The sequence below is a fragment of the Aspergillus fischeri genome, genomic scaffold (assembly GCF_000149645.3).
Source record: "Aspergillus fischeri NRRL 181 1099437636245 genomic scaffold, whole genome shotgun sequence".
Lineage (NCBI taxonomy): Eukaryota > Fungi > Ascomycota > Eurotiomycetes > Eurotiales > Aspergillaceae > Aspergillus > Aspergillus fischeri.
Window position 1 is genome coordinate 779,717 of NW_001509773.1, and position 15,539 is coordinate 795,255.

The 15,539-nt window shown below is 49.0% G+C and overlaps 6 protein-coding genes across 6 annotated transcripts, besides 1 other annotated feature; 2 read left to right on the forward strand and 4 right to left on the reverse strand.

The window, feature by feature from the left end:
• Window positions 1–90: 90 nt before the first annotated feature.
• On the reverse strand, window positions 91–1,350 carry NFIA_104140 (ACL4 family protein; the record flags this gene model as incomplete). Its single annotated transcript, XM_001266822.1, has 2 exons — window positions 91–739; window positions 794–1,350. 2 exons carry the CDS (start codon window positions 1,348–1,350, stop codon window positions 91–93), a joined length of 1,206 nt encoding a protein of 401 aa, XP_001266823.1.
• Window positions 1,351–1,775: 425 nt separating this feature from the next.
• Window positions 1,776–2,561, forward strand: NFIA_104150 (RWD domain-containing protein; the record flags this gene model as incomplete). Its single annotated transcript, XM_001266823.1, has 2 exons — window positions 1,776–1,842; window positions 1,918–2,561. The coding sequence occupies 2 exons, from the start codon at window positions 1,776–1,778 to the stop codon at window positions 2,559–2,561; spliced, it is 711 nt and encodes a 236-aa protein (XP_001266824.1).
• Window positions 2,562–3,217: 656 nt separating this feature from the next.
• Window positions 3,218–4,203, reverse strand: NFIA_104160 (LYR motif-containing protein; the record flags this gene model as incomplete). The annotated part of the gene is made up of 3 exons (XM_001266824.1): window positions 3,218–3,850; window positions 3,922–4,100; window positions 4,155–4,203. 3 exons carry the CDS (start codon window positions 4,201–4,203, stop codon window positions 3,218–3,220), a joined length of 861 nt encoding a protein of 286 aa, XP_001266825.1.
• Window positions 4,204–4,860: 657 nt separating this feature from the next.
• NFIA_104170 (E2 ubiquitin-conjugating protein MMS2) lies at window positions 4,861–5,347 on the reverse strand (the record flags this gene model as incomplete). Its single annotated transcript, XM_001266825.1, has 3 exons — window positions 4,861–4,977; window positions 5,038–5,163; window positions 5,225–5,347. The coding sequence occupies 3 exons, from the start codon at window positions 5,345–5,347 to the stop codon at window positions 4,861–4,863; spliced, it is 366 nt and encodes a 121-aa protein (XP_001266826.1).
• Window positions 5,348–6,271: 924 nt separating this feature from the next.
• NFIA_104180 (putative endosomal peripheral membrane protein (Mon2)) lies at window positions 6,272–11,521 on the forward strand (the record flags this gene model as incomplete). The annotated part of the gene is made up of 5 exons (XM_001266826.1): window positions 6,272–6,491; window positions 6,538–6,744; window positions 6,799–6,887; window positions 6,932–7,288; window positions 7,511–11,521. The coding sequence occupies 5 exons, from the start codon at window positions 6,272–6,274 to the stop codon at window positions 11,519–11,521; spliced, it is 4,884 nt and encodes a 1,627-aa protein (XP_001266827.1).
• Window positions 11,522–11,845: 324 nt separating this feature from the next.
• On the reverse strand, window positions 11,846–13,632 carry NFIA_104190 (vacuolar protein sorting-associated protein 26; the record flags this gene model as incomplete). Its single annotated transcript, XM_001266827.1, has 5 exons — window positions 11,846–12,060; window positions 12,540–12,656; window positions 12,766–12,790; window positions 12,854–13,326; window positions 13,413–13,632. 5 exons carry the CDS (start codon window positions 13,630–13,632, stop codon window positions 11,846–11,848), a joined length of 1,050 nt encoding a protein of 349 aa, XP_001266828.1.
• Window positions 11,926–11,980: a microsatellite.
• Window positions 13,633–15,539: the final 1,907 nt, after the last annotated feature.

Sequence of the window (15,539 nt, forward strand, 5' to 3'; positions counted from 1 at the left end):
AATCCAGCCTGGCTTCTGTGCATTAATAAATTCATCTCTATTGGTATCATGACAGATATTCATCAAACATATATGACTTGTAACTTTTTATCAATCCGCCATCTCGTGGTCTTCATCTGACTCGTCCTCGATCTCATCTTCCCAATCCCCTTCCCCTTCCTCCCCTTCGGCATCCTCGGCGTTGCTGTCATCTTCCATATCCTCGCCTATTTCTTTGTTCATCTCTTCAACCAGCTCAAGAGCATGCTCCTTGAGTCTTTCATCTTCATATTGGACCAGGTCGTAGAGGGTCAAACTCTGTTTCAACCATTCGCGACTGGCGACAAGGGAAGCTTGTCGTTGTGACTCGGGCGATGCTTCTGCTTCTGCGTCCTTGGGGGCCTGTCGCTTCTCCGCGAGAAGATAAAGACACCAACCGCCCAGGTACCATGCTTCCACGCTCTGGTCATCTTCGAGAATCAAACGTTCCAAGACTTCGAGGGCTTCCAATTCCATTGCAACTTCCATGAGTAGACGCGCAAGACTGACTCGAGTTGCAAACTCTGGAACCTTTGGATCTTCAGGAGGCAAGTCTTTCCATAGCTCAAGACTTCGGGAGAGTGCGGCTCGGGCATCATCTTGTCGTAATTGGGATATCCTGATGGATGCTAGTGTCTGGAGGACTTCGGGCGCTTGAGGATCAACCAAGAGAGCTTCCGTTATGAGAGATTCGCACTGGTTTTCGGCATCTTCTTCCCAACTGGAGACTGTCAGATTATTCCACCATGAATATGTTGGGTAAAATGCTACTCACGAGAGATCTGTCATGTAGATTTCCGCTACTCCGCAGAGTGCATTCGCCATCTTCTTCTTCTTTTCTGCCAACTCAGCAGCGGTCTGAGGGTCCTGCTTTTCCTCCAACTGCTGGATGATTGTTCTTAGAGCCGAAACACCTTTCTCAAACCACTGGACACTATCCTTCCCTCCCGCTTCGCTCAATTGAGCCAGCCATAAAAACTTCTCCGCACCACCCCCTTCGGACTCGGGTATTGTGCCATTCGGGTCGAGCTCCACCACACGTAAAAAGCATTCTCTCGCAGCATTGATATCCCCCAGTTCGACGTAGATCTCGCCAATAGTATTCAGGGCTGATAGTTGAGTGGGGGAATTGGCGGGCGCAGAATTGAAAGCCTGCTGAGCTGCTGCAAGCGCTGCATCTGCTTGCCCCGTTTGAAGTAAGACGACCGCTTGCTCAAGGAGTGTCGCAGGATCTTCGGTCATTTTCTGTTTGGATACTGAACCGCCAGCTCGGAGAACGGACTTTTCACGCGACTTCGAAGCCTTCTTCTTGTGAGGTCTAGATTTGCCCATGATATATTAATGGGCTGGTGTGCCTTGAACGTACTGTAGAATTCTTCGCGAATAGAAGAGGACAGTTTCAAATTATATAGATTATCATAATAAGTATCCAACAACGTGGGCTCTGTCGAGCTTGTATTTCAGATAGGCGGAGAAGCATTGAAATTATTCCCTTTTTCGGATGAAATAATTTTGGTCGTCCTTATCTGTTTGCCTGGTTTGCATGCGGGACCGCAAGATCGTCTATGGGCATTTCGGTGCACTCCAAGCTTGATAATAGCTGTCAGATGAGTATACTTTAAATCTTCTGGGGTCAAGACTCTCAAACTAATTCGAACGTCCGAGTGCTAATATTGTTTGCACGACTGTCCTTACTGTGCATCTGCTGCGAAACCTACTCGCAGTACCCCACCAGCCACTAGCACATTTGAAGCAGAATGGGCCGCGAAGAGCAGGTCGAGGAGCGCGAGGTGCTCGACTCCATTTTTCCCGAAGAGATTACAGGTTGGGCTACAGCTGTCTTGATTCGCAGTTGCGATCTTGAATGCACTCAGTCGCTGATTGTGAATTGACGCTCAGATATTTCCGACACCGCATACCGGATATCGATTAATTTAGAGACGCCCGAAAATGACGCCCGAGATGAGGAAGAAACCGAGCAGCCAGTCCTGATTCTTCAGGTATCATACCCACCAGAATATCCCGACGTTGCCCCGGACCTTGACATCTCGTCCCCTCCAAATGCACCCAAGCACCCTCTGCTAGACATTCAGGAAGATCGTGATCGGCTCCTGGAAGCTTTACAGCCAACTATCGAAGAAAACCTGGGAATGGCTATGGTCTTCACTCTGGTCAGCACTTTGAAAGAAAGTGCCGAACTACTCATGGCTGAACGGGCGAACGCTGTCCAGGCCGCGAAAGAGATGGAAGCTGCGAAGGCGGAAGAGGAGGAGAATCGGAAATTCCAGGGCACAGCGGTGACTCCTGAAACATTTTTAGAGTGGCGAGAGAGGTTCAGAAAAGAAATGGAGGAAAAGGAGCAGAGGGAGCGCGAGGAGAAAGAGGCGGACGAAAAGAGGGCAAAGAAGGCACCGGTCAAAGAAGAGAAGAAGCTTACTGGCAAGCAATTATGGGAGAGAGGTTTGGCAGGGAAAGCAGACTATGATGAGGATGATGAGGATGCTATTCCGGCCGCTGTTGAGAAGATGAAAATTACTGCATAAAGAAGTAGTGCTGGTATATCTGGGTTGATTTTGCTCCAGCATTCACCTGTACATATCTGGATCTAACATTGAATACACTTGCTGCGAGTAGCGCTGGACACTTTGAAGAATCACACGTGTGATTGCCCCACTGGTGACTTTGTAGATGGTTGAAGCATTCTACCTACAAACACCCAGTGGTATCCGTACGATTCGTACCATGTCATCAGTGGGCTAATCTGGCTGTCCCCAGGACGAAAGGTATGATTGGACTCGGGATAGACTGGTCGATCAAACCATCCCATTTAGATGCTTGCTCATACCGCAAGCTGCAACAAGGGTAGTAGAGCTGGTTGTCACTAGTTTTTATAAGGATGACCACCCAGTTTCATGTTCAAAACACCTAGAGCGACGCACTAAACGTCCGCATCAAGCATTATGGAGGTGAAATGGTGGGCCCACATTTACCACTCAGCATCATAGACGTTTAGATGCTGTTGGAATTCTCGCACAAGCGAGCTGCTCCGGTGAAAAACTGTCAGTTGAGCTCACTGCAGCCGAACGAGAGCGCAATCTCTCGTGTAGTGGATGAGGATATGAAGCTTCGCAGAGCGCAAAATCCACGACATAAAGAGTGGCCTGCGTAGAAGAGAATATTGCTTCCCTGGTTCGACCCTTCATCTTTGGGTTGACGCCTGTGTTGCTTCTTCCGCAGCCAATTTGCGCTCTGCAAGGACGACTTGCCACATCGCCTCGGCAAGCTCCTTATTCTTTAAATCTGACTCCTTTAGCTGCGTGTTCACCTCGGCCAAAGCTTCCTTGATTTCTCCAGCCCATGTTTCTGTCTCTGGCCGACCAAGAGTCAATTGATCCCACTCATCCTCGTCCTTGGCGAATAGTATTTCAACACCAAGCTTGTCCCGGCGCTCTATCCGACGCCAGCGCTTATCGAGTTTCGTCCGAATAACTCCGCTCAGATTCTTGGGCTGCGGCTTCTTGATGCGCAGAAAAGGAACCCCCCGCGCGCTGACGAGCACAGGGACCCGACGTCTTCCATTCACGACTGGCCGGGGCCGGGAAAGGATGGGAGTGGCGTCCGGATGTCTTCGCGCAGTCAATTCTTGAAAGCGCCTCGATTCTTCTTTCTTGAGTTCTCTCTTGGATAAAGGCTTTGGTTGAACTGTGCTCGCTAATGCTTTCTGGAACTCAGTGGTCTGTTTTTTAATCGACTGGCTTTCCAGGACTAGTTTCACAATACGGTGGCGGTCATGTTCATTGCCCTGAGACGCTGAATGTAGTAAGTCGAGAGCCTGGCAGATTGAACGGAGAGTGTATTAGTGGTAATGCCACGGAAGACGGCACCTAGCGACTGTGTTCGTACCTCATATCCAGCTTTCAGGGCATTTGCAGTCTGTGATGGACTTTGAAGGTTCTTATATTTATGGAACTTTTGCTGGATTAGCGACTTGGATGTTTGGAGCTCAGGTACTGCACCTGGCAATCTGCTACACTGGCGGAGGAGTGCTCGATACAGTGCCAGGCCTAGAGACGACTGGTTAGCTATGTGCCAAATATGCCTCGCAATAATAAACGATCTTCTAACATGGTACTCACAAGCATATCGATGCGTCCCTAAGGATTTCGGGACGATGAGTCGATGCATAGCTTGATCAACTTGACACTCAGTACTCCGTAATAATTTGTTCCCTTGTATCTCTATCCAGAACATGTGATTACGGACAGATTAAATATCACGTGATGAGCTTTGAGCTACATAGCTATGCTTGACATTCGCATATCGTTCAGTCAAATATACTTGGAAGATCTTGTCATCTATCAGCGTGAGGTACTTTTCACCTGTTATTAAGCCATCTTGTCTGGGAGCAGTCGTTACGGTCTCTATCGCATCTTTTTCCTGATGCCTGACCTTCGGAAGCATGTCTGGTTCCGTCGCCTAGGTCTATACAGGTTGGACGGAAATAACCGCTGACCGAAATATTAAATATGAAGTCACATTACTTCCATTGTCGCTGTTACAAGGTTAGGGTCAAATAGAATATCTGGCACGTTTCGTATTTTGATTGCTTGGAAAATGGGCTTCTAACGAAACCACGCCAATACCTGCTGATATGCATAGACTGTACACGCTCTAGAACTCAATGTAGTAAGGAGAGAGACCTAACGTAAGAACCGACCTGTTACTCCAATGACCATTGTCTGATCCATGTACAAGGCGATAGACTCAGAAGTTGGTGCCTTCTGGGGGCTGGGGAAGCTTCTTGTGTTGTGGTAGGGCCATGTATCTGAGCGATTAGTTAGCCTACTCCTGCAAGGTAAATAAGAGGTCCAAAACTCGCCTTCTGATCTCAAGTAGGATCGTCTCCATGGTATATTCCCGTTTCCACTGGGCCAGACAGGGGAGTTTGGCGGGATCGACCTAAGCGACGATTAGGAGATATCCCTCTCGATTGGGAAAGTAGTGGACCAAGATTCATACTTTTCCCGTCTTCTGGTCAACGCATGGTATGTTGACGCGAGAAATGAATTGGATAGTTGGGGGGTTATCAGGATAGTCAGGTCCGCAATGGATCTGGACACTGTATATCCGATTCTCATGGACGCTCTAATTTCCTTAGGTCAGCTGACTTCTAGGTCTGACAATCGGAAAGAGATAGAGAACGAACATGGGGTGGGCCAAGAATGGTGCCGTTCCAATTGCTCATCATCATATCCTCGCCATCCGCAAGACCGTAGGAGCACGCCTCTAAATTGAAAAGCATCATGATATCAGCGGGGTGATGCGTCATGGCAGATTGGTCGCATGCTCACCTGCTCCCAAGCCCTTCTCTCCCTTTTCAAGCTCCTCAAGAAGCCTGAAGTTTCTTGGAATCTTTGCTGCCATTGCAGTGACTGTTGTTGAAGACGGGACAATACGAGTTCTGTACTAGGACAAAAGGCTGCTGTAGAGAGCGAGATTATCCTACCTTATCAAGGCGGGAGGAAGAGGGGCACTCTGCAATGCACTACTGATTCTGGTTAGCCTGTGTGCCTGAGGTACTTGTCACGGCTGCCTTGATTTCAAGAAGAGTCATCTCACGTGATGATAACGACAGCCACTTGTATCACGTGGGGCCGGCATATCCACTGATGTCTTGGCATTCCCTGGAGAAGCCACCTAGTCCAGATAGAGCTAAGGTACGGACGGAGTATCTGTCACAGGAACGGTGTATGTGGATCAACTCGATTGCATCGTCTTTGCTAAGTGGCTGCAACACAATTATCTTCTCTCTTCTACTCCTTGACAGATACATGGCTGTTATACCGGAAGTAAAGTGCTGAGTTCTGTTTCCGGTCTGGAATTTCTCAGTCTCCTTACAATCCACTAAATGCTCCATGAACGAATATCGGATTCAGCGAACACCTGATCGCCAGTAGGGAGAAAAGTCCAGGAGATATTCCTCGGACTGGTAGCATTGGGCATGGTGCGACTGTACACATTGATCGGAAATGTCCTCACAGTTCTTGCAAACAGAACTCTTGAATCTGATTCAGGAGTCCAAACGGAAGAATTCTGACTTGCGAAATGTTTGCTTCCCATCTAATAGAGGAGGTTTCATGAAACTCAAGCTTACTGACGGCTTAGGCTGCTGAGGAGTCACTGAATGATTTGAAGGCGTTGCCTTCAACTTCCGAGGCTCAGATATCTGCTGGTGGGTGTCAAGCAATGCCATATGTCGCCCTTGTTGCTGCTTGGGAAAATTACTGAGTACCCAAGAGATCTTGTGCGCAAACCCAGATTTGTCGATCCATTTATTTTAGCCTGCCATAGTCGACATGCAAAGCTTGCCGGAATCGGAGTTGTCTGCTTGCAGAGACTTGTGGCTTCACGGTCTCTACCTTCTGAGAGGCTGAAGGATGTCCTTGGGGGATTGAAAGAGACCACTAGCCTGAGTAAGCAGTCATAGCTGATAATCCGTCAAATCGCTAACTCGATCAGGCCTGGATATCCAACTCAAAATTTTGCAGTCCTTGCCCTCACTTTTGCAGCATTATTCCAATGACCTAGGCGGAGAGCTTCTTGCAAGTACATTAGAAATATGTGCTACGCTGCAAACAAGCAAAACTCTTGCCGTATCTAGCACAGCAGCGGCCACTCTTCAGCAGTTAGTAGTCTCGACATTCGAACGAGTTGCTGAAGAAGACAGTTAGTTTTTCCTTTGTTCGGCCTGGCTTCTTATGCCTGCTGACGTATCTTCAGAAACTCTCGATGAAGGCAAGCCACGAGTGACAATCAAGCTTGAAGCTGACTCCGTGAACATCGGGTACTCTGCGTACGATGCATTGCGGGTAAGCATCACACTCCTACGCGTATTCGGACTTCATTGACATAGCGCGTAAAGGTCTTGGATGATCTGTGCCGGCTTGTAGATGGCGAGCAATTGCATTTTCTGCGTATCAAGTCACTTTCTCAAACGTTCACATTGGAGCTCATCGAGAGCATTCTCACTAACAGCGGACACTTATTTGTTGGACATGCGGAGCTCACGCATGTTTTGCGGACTCGGCTCATGCCGATGACAGTCAGGTACCTCTCTGAGAGGCACGGCTTTGCCTTTACCAGCCGCGTTGCTCGGATTCTTCTTATACTTCTCAAGCGTTACATGTCTCTTCTGACAGCCGAATGCGAGATGGCTCTTGGGTTGCTGACTCACCTTCTCGAACCCGATGGGACGTCGCCTTGGAAAAGAGTACTCTGTATGGAAATTTTTAGAGGACTTTATGCCGAGCCGGGGCTAGTTCGGCTCATTTATTCTCTATATGACGGAGAAGACAACAGGAAGAATATTCTCAGAGATCACATGGCCGCTCTCGTTCGTCTAGCGTCTGAGAAGCCTTCATTGATTGGAGTCAGCAGTCGTTCAACTGTACCCTTGCGAGCTGAACATGCACGATCCATAACGGAAGAGCAGATAACACTTGAAGCCGGCGGAGTTGCTGGGGTTATTGGGGCCACTGGCCCTTCTACTGAGACTAATTTCCAGGGAATTAGCAGTCAGTGGAGCACAGTCCGCACGCCGTACATCGAGCTGCTTGACAAGACCGATCCGCCATCTCCCCCTGAAACATACATCTACAGCCTAGTGCTCAATTGTATCACCTCATTTGCAGAAGGGCTGGCGAAATTCATACTTCCATTAACTGTCCCAGACTCAAAGCAGAAGCGGAGAAGTCGGATTATGAGCCCCGACAAAAGCAATACTACTAAGCCTGCACATAATCTTCAGAGAAAGGATTCCAGCACAACGATACACCGATCGAATTCCAAGAAACTCGCGATACCTCTTAATCCCTTGGACCTAGATTCTCACCCTCAATTGACAGCAATCAAGGCCTGCGCCGGCATCATTGAGAATTGCTGGCCTGCTATACTTGCAGCCTGTTCGACATTTCTCTACGCTTCGTTGGACGAAAATTACTATCACAACCTTGTTCGATCTTTTCAGAAGCTCGCTCATGTTGCCGGCCTTCTCAGACTGTCCGTTCCGCGGGACGCTTTTTTGACTACTCTAGCGAAGGCTACAATGCCAGCTGAGATGGCTGGTGCTTCGACTGCAGCTGCCTCAGATTCCCACAGCATTACCGCCATGGATGAAAAACGCAAGGGCGGCGTGGTGTCCCTTGTTAGCTCCCCATTTCCTGCGGACGGTCCGAGAGCATCTGCGGAAATTGCTTCATTGTCACTAAGCACCAGAAATCTGCTGTGCCTCCGTGCTCTCTTGAATTTGGGGATTGCCCTCGGTCCCACTTTAGATCAGCCGGCCTGGTCGATCATTCTCGGAACGCTGCAGGATGTAGACTTACTCATCGGTATGGCCTCCAGCAAAACAAATAGCTCTATCAATAATGCGGTGGATGTGTCAGGCGATATGTCTAAAGCCAACCTCGGGGCAGAAATTACAGCTGTTCAAGCAGCCTCTGCAAAATTGTTCGAGAGCACTGGTGACTATCCGAGCGATTCGTTCGACGGTCTGCTGATTGCTCTCCTTGACCTCTCCGGCACAACTGAAGAACCAGTTAAAGATGAGCCATCTGAAAAGATACCGGGGACTCCTAACTCCTCACCGTCGCAAAAGCACGTCGGTTGGCCACGGAGGAACAACCGGGGTGTGTCCTTTGTGGCCGAAAAGTCCAGAGTGCGGGATGAAGAACTGAAGTTTGTCTTGGACAAAGCAAAAGAGCTCGCCCAAGCAAATCTTGAACGCTTGTCGTCGTTGGCCGACACCGACCGCGGCGTCTGGCAGCTGCTCACTGAGCGGTTGATTGCCACCGCCGCAAACCCAGAGATAAGCCAGAGACTTCGTCTAAAAGCGAACGGTGTACTCAGCTATGTCGTATTTGAGACTATGAAACAGGGAGACGATGCTGATGATTCAGTCCGAAACGCGCGTCATATCAGAAACCTGGAAACTCTGAACATGCAAGTCTCGACGCTCTATTCGGTTAACGCTTGCATGCCAGGGTTACCACCCTCTACCTCCGTCATAGAGATTCATGAGCAGAGTCTGGAGACGTTAAAGAGTATTCTGGAGCAGTACGCAGAGTCTTTCAGTGATGGATGGACGCTTGTCTTCAGTCTGATATCTAGTGTGTTCGGGGACGTTTCAAATGGCGAGAGCGCGGCAGCGGCAGGAGATACCTCTAGCAGGGCGCGTGACACACGCTCGGTAGCCGATTCGCCTCGGCTCGTTCGTGCTGCATACAAATCTCTACAGTTAGTCGCTTCTGATTTTATCGCTCTCTTGCCACGCCAATGTCGGTTGGACCTCGTGAATTCATTATCCCGTTTCGCTTTACAGCAAGAGGACTTCAATATCTCCTTGACAACGACATCATCTTTCTGGAATGTATCTGATTTTCTGCAAGGGCAAATTGAGGAATTCTGCATTGAGTCGCATGTCGAACTCTCAGTCAGCGAGGAGACACTTTCGACTCTTGCAAGAGGTGATGAACCCTGGGTCTCACGAAATGCGCTGTGGCTGCTGCTTCTGCTTAGGATTGTAAGCCTTGCGAGGGATAGCAGGCTGGAGATCCGAAACTGCGCGATTCAAACCCTTCTAAGGATTTTTGATGCGTACGGGCAACAACTTTCACCCAAGGCATGGCGTCTGTGTCTGAATCGTGTTTTGTTCCTAATGGTTGAGGCCATCGAACTTGAACTCGCAAATTCTCGGGCAGCGGAGAAGGCCAGAGGCTCTGAGGTGGTTCAGTCTTGGATAGAAACAGCAGTTGTCATGATCAAGGGGTTTTCCAATCTGATAACTACATTTTTCGGGCCTATTGTCGGAGACGGTGCCTTTGACGCTTCCTGGGAACGTCTCCTGGGATATTTGCACAAGCTTATCAGCTCGAACTTCCTGGAGCTAAGTGAAGCGGTATTCTCCAGTCTGGCAAACATCCTTCTTCGGGCGCAGACGACAAATAATATGAGCAAGAAGGCTCTCGGACTCGCTTGGTCGCTGTGGGTTGCTGGCCATCCTGCTCCCAGGGAGGACATGATTGACCTCGGACGCCCAAATCAGGATGCATCATCTGCATACTTGCAGGCATTTCAGGAGTTGTATTCCCTCTATAAGGACGATCTAGGGGATGACCATATTGAGCATATTCTCCATCATTTGCGCCTCCTCGCTTGGAACTCCGTCTCCTCTCCTTATTCACCGGACGTGGATCGGGTTTCGGATGTACAAGCAATTATCATTGACTGTGTGAAACTGCTATGTTCAGACAAGCCGGAGGCCCAGCCAAAGATCGTTTTCTGTCTTGCTGACTTGGTTGATTCCGCATTGACAAAATGGTCCCTAGATTCAGATTCGAGAAGGCCAACTTTTGTTGCGTTCTCGAAAAGCGCTGTAGAGCTCCTGGGCTGGTATATTGCTGCCTTTGGTATCAGGGAAGATATCTTCTCCAATGGCTCTCTATCTTGTGCCTTGGAACATCTTGGGAACCCAATTGTTCAAAGGTACGAGTGGCCGGGAAAAGACCGAGATCCCAGTTTATGGCAGAAATCGACCACTGCAGTGCTGGATATCCTCCATGTGGCGGTTCCATACGTCGAAAAGCAATACGAAAACGCAAATTTGGAAGAGATCTCGCGGTTCTGGAAGTGCGTGGTAGACATTGTGAACGGCATTGCCTCTGCGAAAGGTTATCGAACCCGTTCAATTCCCACAACAAAAATCCACGCAGACGAAACCTTTGATATCGATGCTATGAACAAGCTCAAGTCCATCATCATTCCATCTCTAGGCGCATCCGTCATTCCAGACAATATTCGACGCCAATTCGCTCGTACGATATTCGACTCCTCTTTCATCTACCAGCAACAGCGTTTTGGCGCTCCTATCAAGTATTCGGATAAGGAGCTCCTGCAGGATCTATATGATGTCCGGCCTGGCCGAACGTTTGACCCACCGCCAACCCCACGTGCTCGGATGGCATACGTTCTGATCGACACGCTATTTGAGCTCGCATCAGCCTCCCAGCCCAACAATGATGATACATCCAGAAAAGAGACAAGTGATACGGAGCAAACGACAGCCCGCGTTCTGCTCTCGCGCTCTGTCTCCCCGTATCTCATACTCCGATGCGCCGTGTCCCTGAAGGCATACATCGCGGATCAGCCACTCCGCGGACTCATGCCGCAGCCCACGCCGGCGCGCAAGGCGCTGCTACATCTTCTCCGCGGCATGATCGATTTGCGGAGCGAACCAACTGCCATTCCTCCTCCGCCTATGATCAGGACAGTGGTCATGTCATCCGCCGACTCAAGCCAGGCTGGAAATGAACATCACAAGAAACATCTGGAATGGATATACCCACTCGTTATAAAGGCGGTGCAGGTCGCTGGAAGGGAAAAAGATGACGGAGAGGTTCTCCAGGTTCTTGGAGCGGTCTTAGAACGGGTCGGCAATGATGTTTAATTTGTATATTTCACATTTTTCGCTAGAGACCATTTCAAATAGATCTCGATCCTGCATATTTGTATAGATAAGCATTTGCGGAAAGCGAGAGTCGCATTCTCAATCATCGTTGGGCACAGCGAACTACCATATTTAAGGAATCAATTGTTGACCGTCGACTACAGGGCCAGTTTATCTGATGGCAACGATTCAAAATAAGCACAAGGTACGGATACAGAGTCAGATAGGGTATATGTACGGAGCAGAAGATGTCGCCAAATCTCAACAACTTCCATGAAATAGAAACGTTAAGCGAGACGCCATGCGACACACTCAGCCTACAGGCTAAGCGGCAGGGGCGGATACTCTCTGAGTGTGATATGATTCGCGTCCAGGTCCGGCCGTGGCTGACCCTTCTGGTAGGGGCTGTTGCTGCTTCTGTTGCTGAAGGAGCTGCTGCTGCTGGATCTGTTGTTGTTGAGCGATTTGAGGGGTCGCTGCGATCTCGGGAGCTTGTCTGTAGAGAGTAATCTCGGACTGCTTGAAGTACCGACGGGCATCTAGACACAAGGAGTTCAGGTCAGTACGTTTTAATACAGCAGTGGGATGCAAAACTGAGAAAAACAGCTGGGTTTCGAAACAAAAACGTATGAAAAGACGAAAACCGGGGGCCTAGTGGGGCCGCCACGCGAGTGTAATCAACCAAGTGTGGCTTAGCGTGGGGGTTTTGCCGTTCGGAAAGAGACCGCAAGTCAGCCGGTCCGAATGACCACCATGACTGGTCCGAGGTGGTTTCAATAGCCGATCGGCTATTGAAATGTTCAGGTGGGATGCCGTGGGATATTATTGGGCAAGTGTGAACAGATGGAAACCTCAGGTACCAATGCAGGTAGCAAACAACGCGGTGAAAATGGTCATGCGCTTTCCAAGTCACACAGACTGCCAGTTGGTTCGCCATGGGGAATCGATCGGGCAGATTCCATGCCAATGGAGAAAACATCCGAACAAGCAAGTGCTTTCTTTTTTTTGTTCTGCTTACCTTCATCGATCAACACCAGGCTCAGATAGTATCTTGTGGAGTACTTTTTGTTGACATCACGGAAGGTGGGCGTCAGATCGAAACCACCCAGGAACAGACGAATAGGAATTGTCTCTCCTGGTCATTGTCAGCAGGAAACTCTTCCCATTTGTTCAATAACGTATATTGCTTTTTGTGGGGTGCCAGCAGTATGCCATGAAGCAAACTTCAGCCGGATGCGACTCACCTCGCGAAGGCGATCCGTCCATGATCTATCAGAACAACAACGTTAGCAGGCATCCCCTGTTGTGTACCAAATCAACGAGCTGACCTACCTCGAACCGTACCAGCGTCTCGCTCTCGTTGTATTGATTTGGAGGAGACCCCGTCGTCTCACGTCGAATAATGGATAGTTCCATGTGCTTGATCTTCAGCCGCACGAGGAGAAAATAGATACGTCCCACGATGACATCTTTCAGGTGATACTTGGATTTGGAGTATTCAAACTCAATATGCAGGCAGTCTTCGATACCGACATCCATCTTGATCGGGCTGTTGGTTTCCGGGGGCATGCGATAAGAGTAGACCCAGAGATCCTTCTCGCGAATCACATCGGCCATCCGCCTCGAGACCGTCACCCGCACAAAGTACCGCAGCTTCACATTGATACCATTGTATGATTCGTATTGTTTCTCGACGTTCTTGAAGTTGAAAGGGAATGTCTGTGGGTGTTGCAGCTCTCCGGGAGCGGCAAGTTCCTGCACCAGCGAAAGAAATTCGTAATGGTTGCCTCGATCGTAGAACATCTCTGCTCAGCAAGATAATTGGTCAGTTCATGTCTCGACCACCAGTGGCAATAAGTGCTGCAGTCTTTGAACGGGCAGGGTCCCATACCGATTGTGCCAATGAATTGCACCTTGATGCCTGTGTGTTCTAATCGCTTCCCATCCTTTGGTCGAACCGTAACAGCACCTTTCACAGACTCCCCATCCATGTAAAGAGGAACTCGCTCGCGGCGGCCCTTATCGAGCTTCACGTCCACTGTCTGGCGTTCATCGCTGTCTTCGAGCACGACGTCAATGTCGACGGGAGTGGAGAAGAAGAGAGAAGTCATTTCGGAGGCCAGATGGCAGGGTTAGGAGAGTTATACTAGATTGGAACTCGTGCACACGTGAAGTCCTTGCAGTCAAATCAGATAGGATCACACAATTGCCATGCCGCTTAGCTTCGCTCAAGCTTACACCTGGTTGTTGACCGCAGAGGCGATACACGACTGCCTGACGGTTAGCCTGTCATATGGGTGATTACGTAATATCTCGGCATCATAGTAGACGTTATCCCATCAACAGTTGCATCTGTACTTGCGGATTTCGTAGATTAACAGTCGAAGAACATACGAGTCACTCTCCCCATGAGTCAGAAAATATGAAGCGACTCGACATCTACAGTGCCAGGAGCACTTGTAACGTACCACTAAATTGTTGAGCGCTACGGATACTGACCAATGGGCTGCATACTCGCTCATGTCATGTTCGTGCTAAAATGGCTAGAGAACAATGCTCTCGATAACCACCTATCTTGAATCAAGGTCCAAGATAAAAGACATTGGGTGCAGCGTCCCATGTCTCAGCGGTCAAAATACAGAAGTACGAGTACCTGGGTATCAGCATTGCTACCGCATCCCTGCCATCCGCCGCGAAAATATGTTTTGGCGACATGGAGGGTAATGATACTACGACTGCTATTCAAAGCCGATTTCAGTACGACCTGGAACTTTCGAAGATAGGGGACGCGGAAAATAATGCAGTTCCCAACAAGTTCGACACGTCTCTTTGTCCTGAGCTGCACTGGAACGAACGGATTGGGCAGAAATCTGCCAGCCTACCAGTAAGGCAACTGGAAACACATTTCCGGAGCCCTTGTTTCACGGAACATATTGCCTTCTTGAGGTGAGACCCAGTCTCGTGATAACTGCCAAGTTCCAAGTTCCAACAAGGTTTGAATAAATACGGAGTACTCAATGCTAGGAACTTGAAGGTGTTGGCCAGCGAATTGTTTGCATGCAAACTGGCGGGTTTCCCCGGATTGAGCCACGTCCCCCTGCAAGCCACAATGACCCAAGATCAATCAATTTAGGCGGTGGGCCACATGGTCAGCACTCCTGTCGAAGTCAATACACGGCTTTGACTGTTGAGTGGTGGAGTGTCGACGCTCGACAGTTTGAAAAAAGGCGGTATCGGGCTTGCAGCTTCGCTCTTTTGAACCATAACCCTTGTTGGACGATGATTGTCTGCTGAGCGCCTATCAGAGCTGAGACGCCAAAGTACCTCCAGAAGTGCGGAGTACTAGTCCGTCCATAATGTACACATTATTGTTTGCCCCCTTGTTCCCTTGTCCACGGGATCAAACATTGGCAGATTGAACTGTTGTACAGCCATGCTCTATCATCAGGGATGCGTTAGAAGTGAATGAGCAACGCTTTACAGAGTGTAGCTAGGGATAGATCCTTTGCGCTTTGATTGAATCCTCCCACTTTTGCTGTTGATGGTATTGAAGATCTCGAATTTGCGTGGGGGAATATTCCGATTACAGTGTAAATACTACTATGCGTACGCCATTCGTTCTTACCATTAATTGCAATCCAAATTGCAATCAATATCGAAGAACTTCTGGCCAGTAGACAGATAACGGATAGATATTGTAGAAGGTTCTCATGTCAGGCCGCTACCTTATTTCCGTCAGCCCATGCTAGCCACAGCATCCTGGTATCTGGTCCCTGGAGATCATCTCTGAGTAATCTATGAGAGTTTTGTCTGTATTCCGCGTCCTTTGAATTTTGAACTGTATGGTCTTCCATTGAATTCAAAGAAATGCATGAAAATAACATGGTAAAACTGCTTTCCCAGTACACAGCCTGCCTATTATGGTATAGCGTGGGGGATTTGTAGGATGAGTGTCTGTAACTCTCTTGTAATTGTATTATTGGCTGTATCAGTCCCGGATCCCCGGTGCAGGGCAACC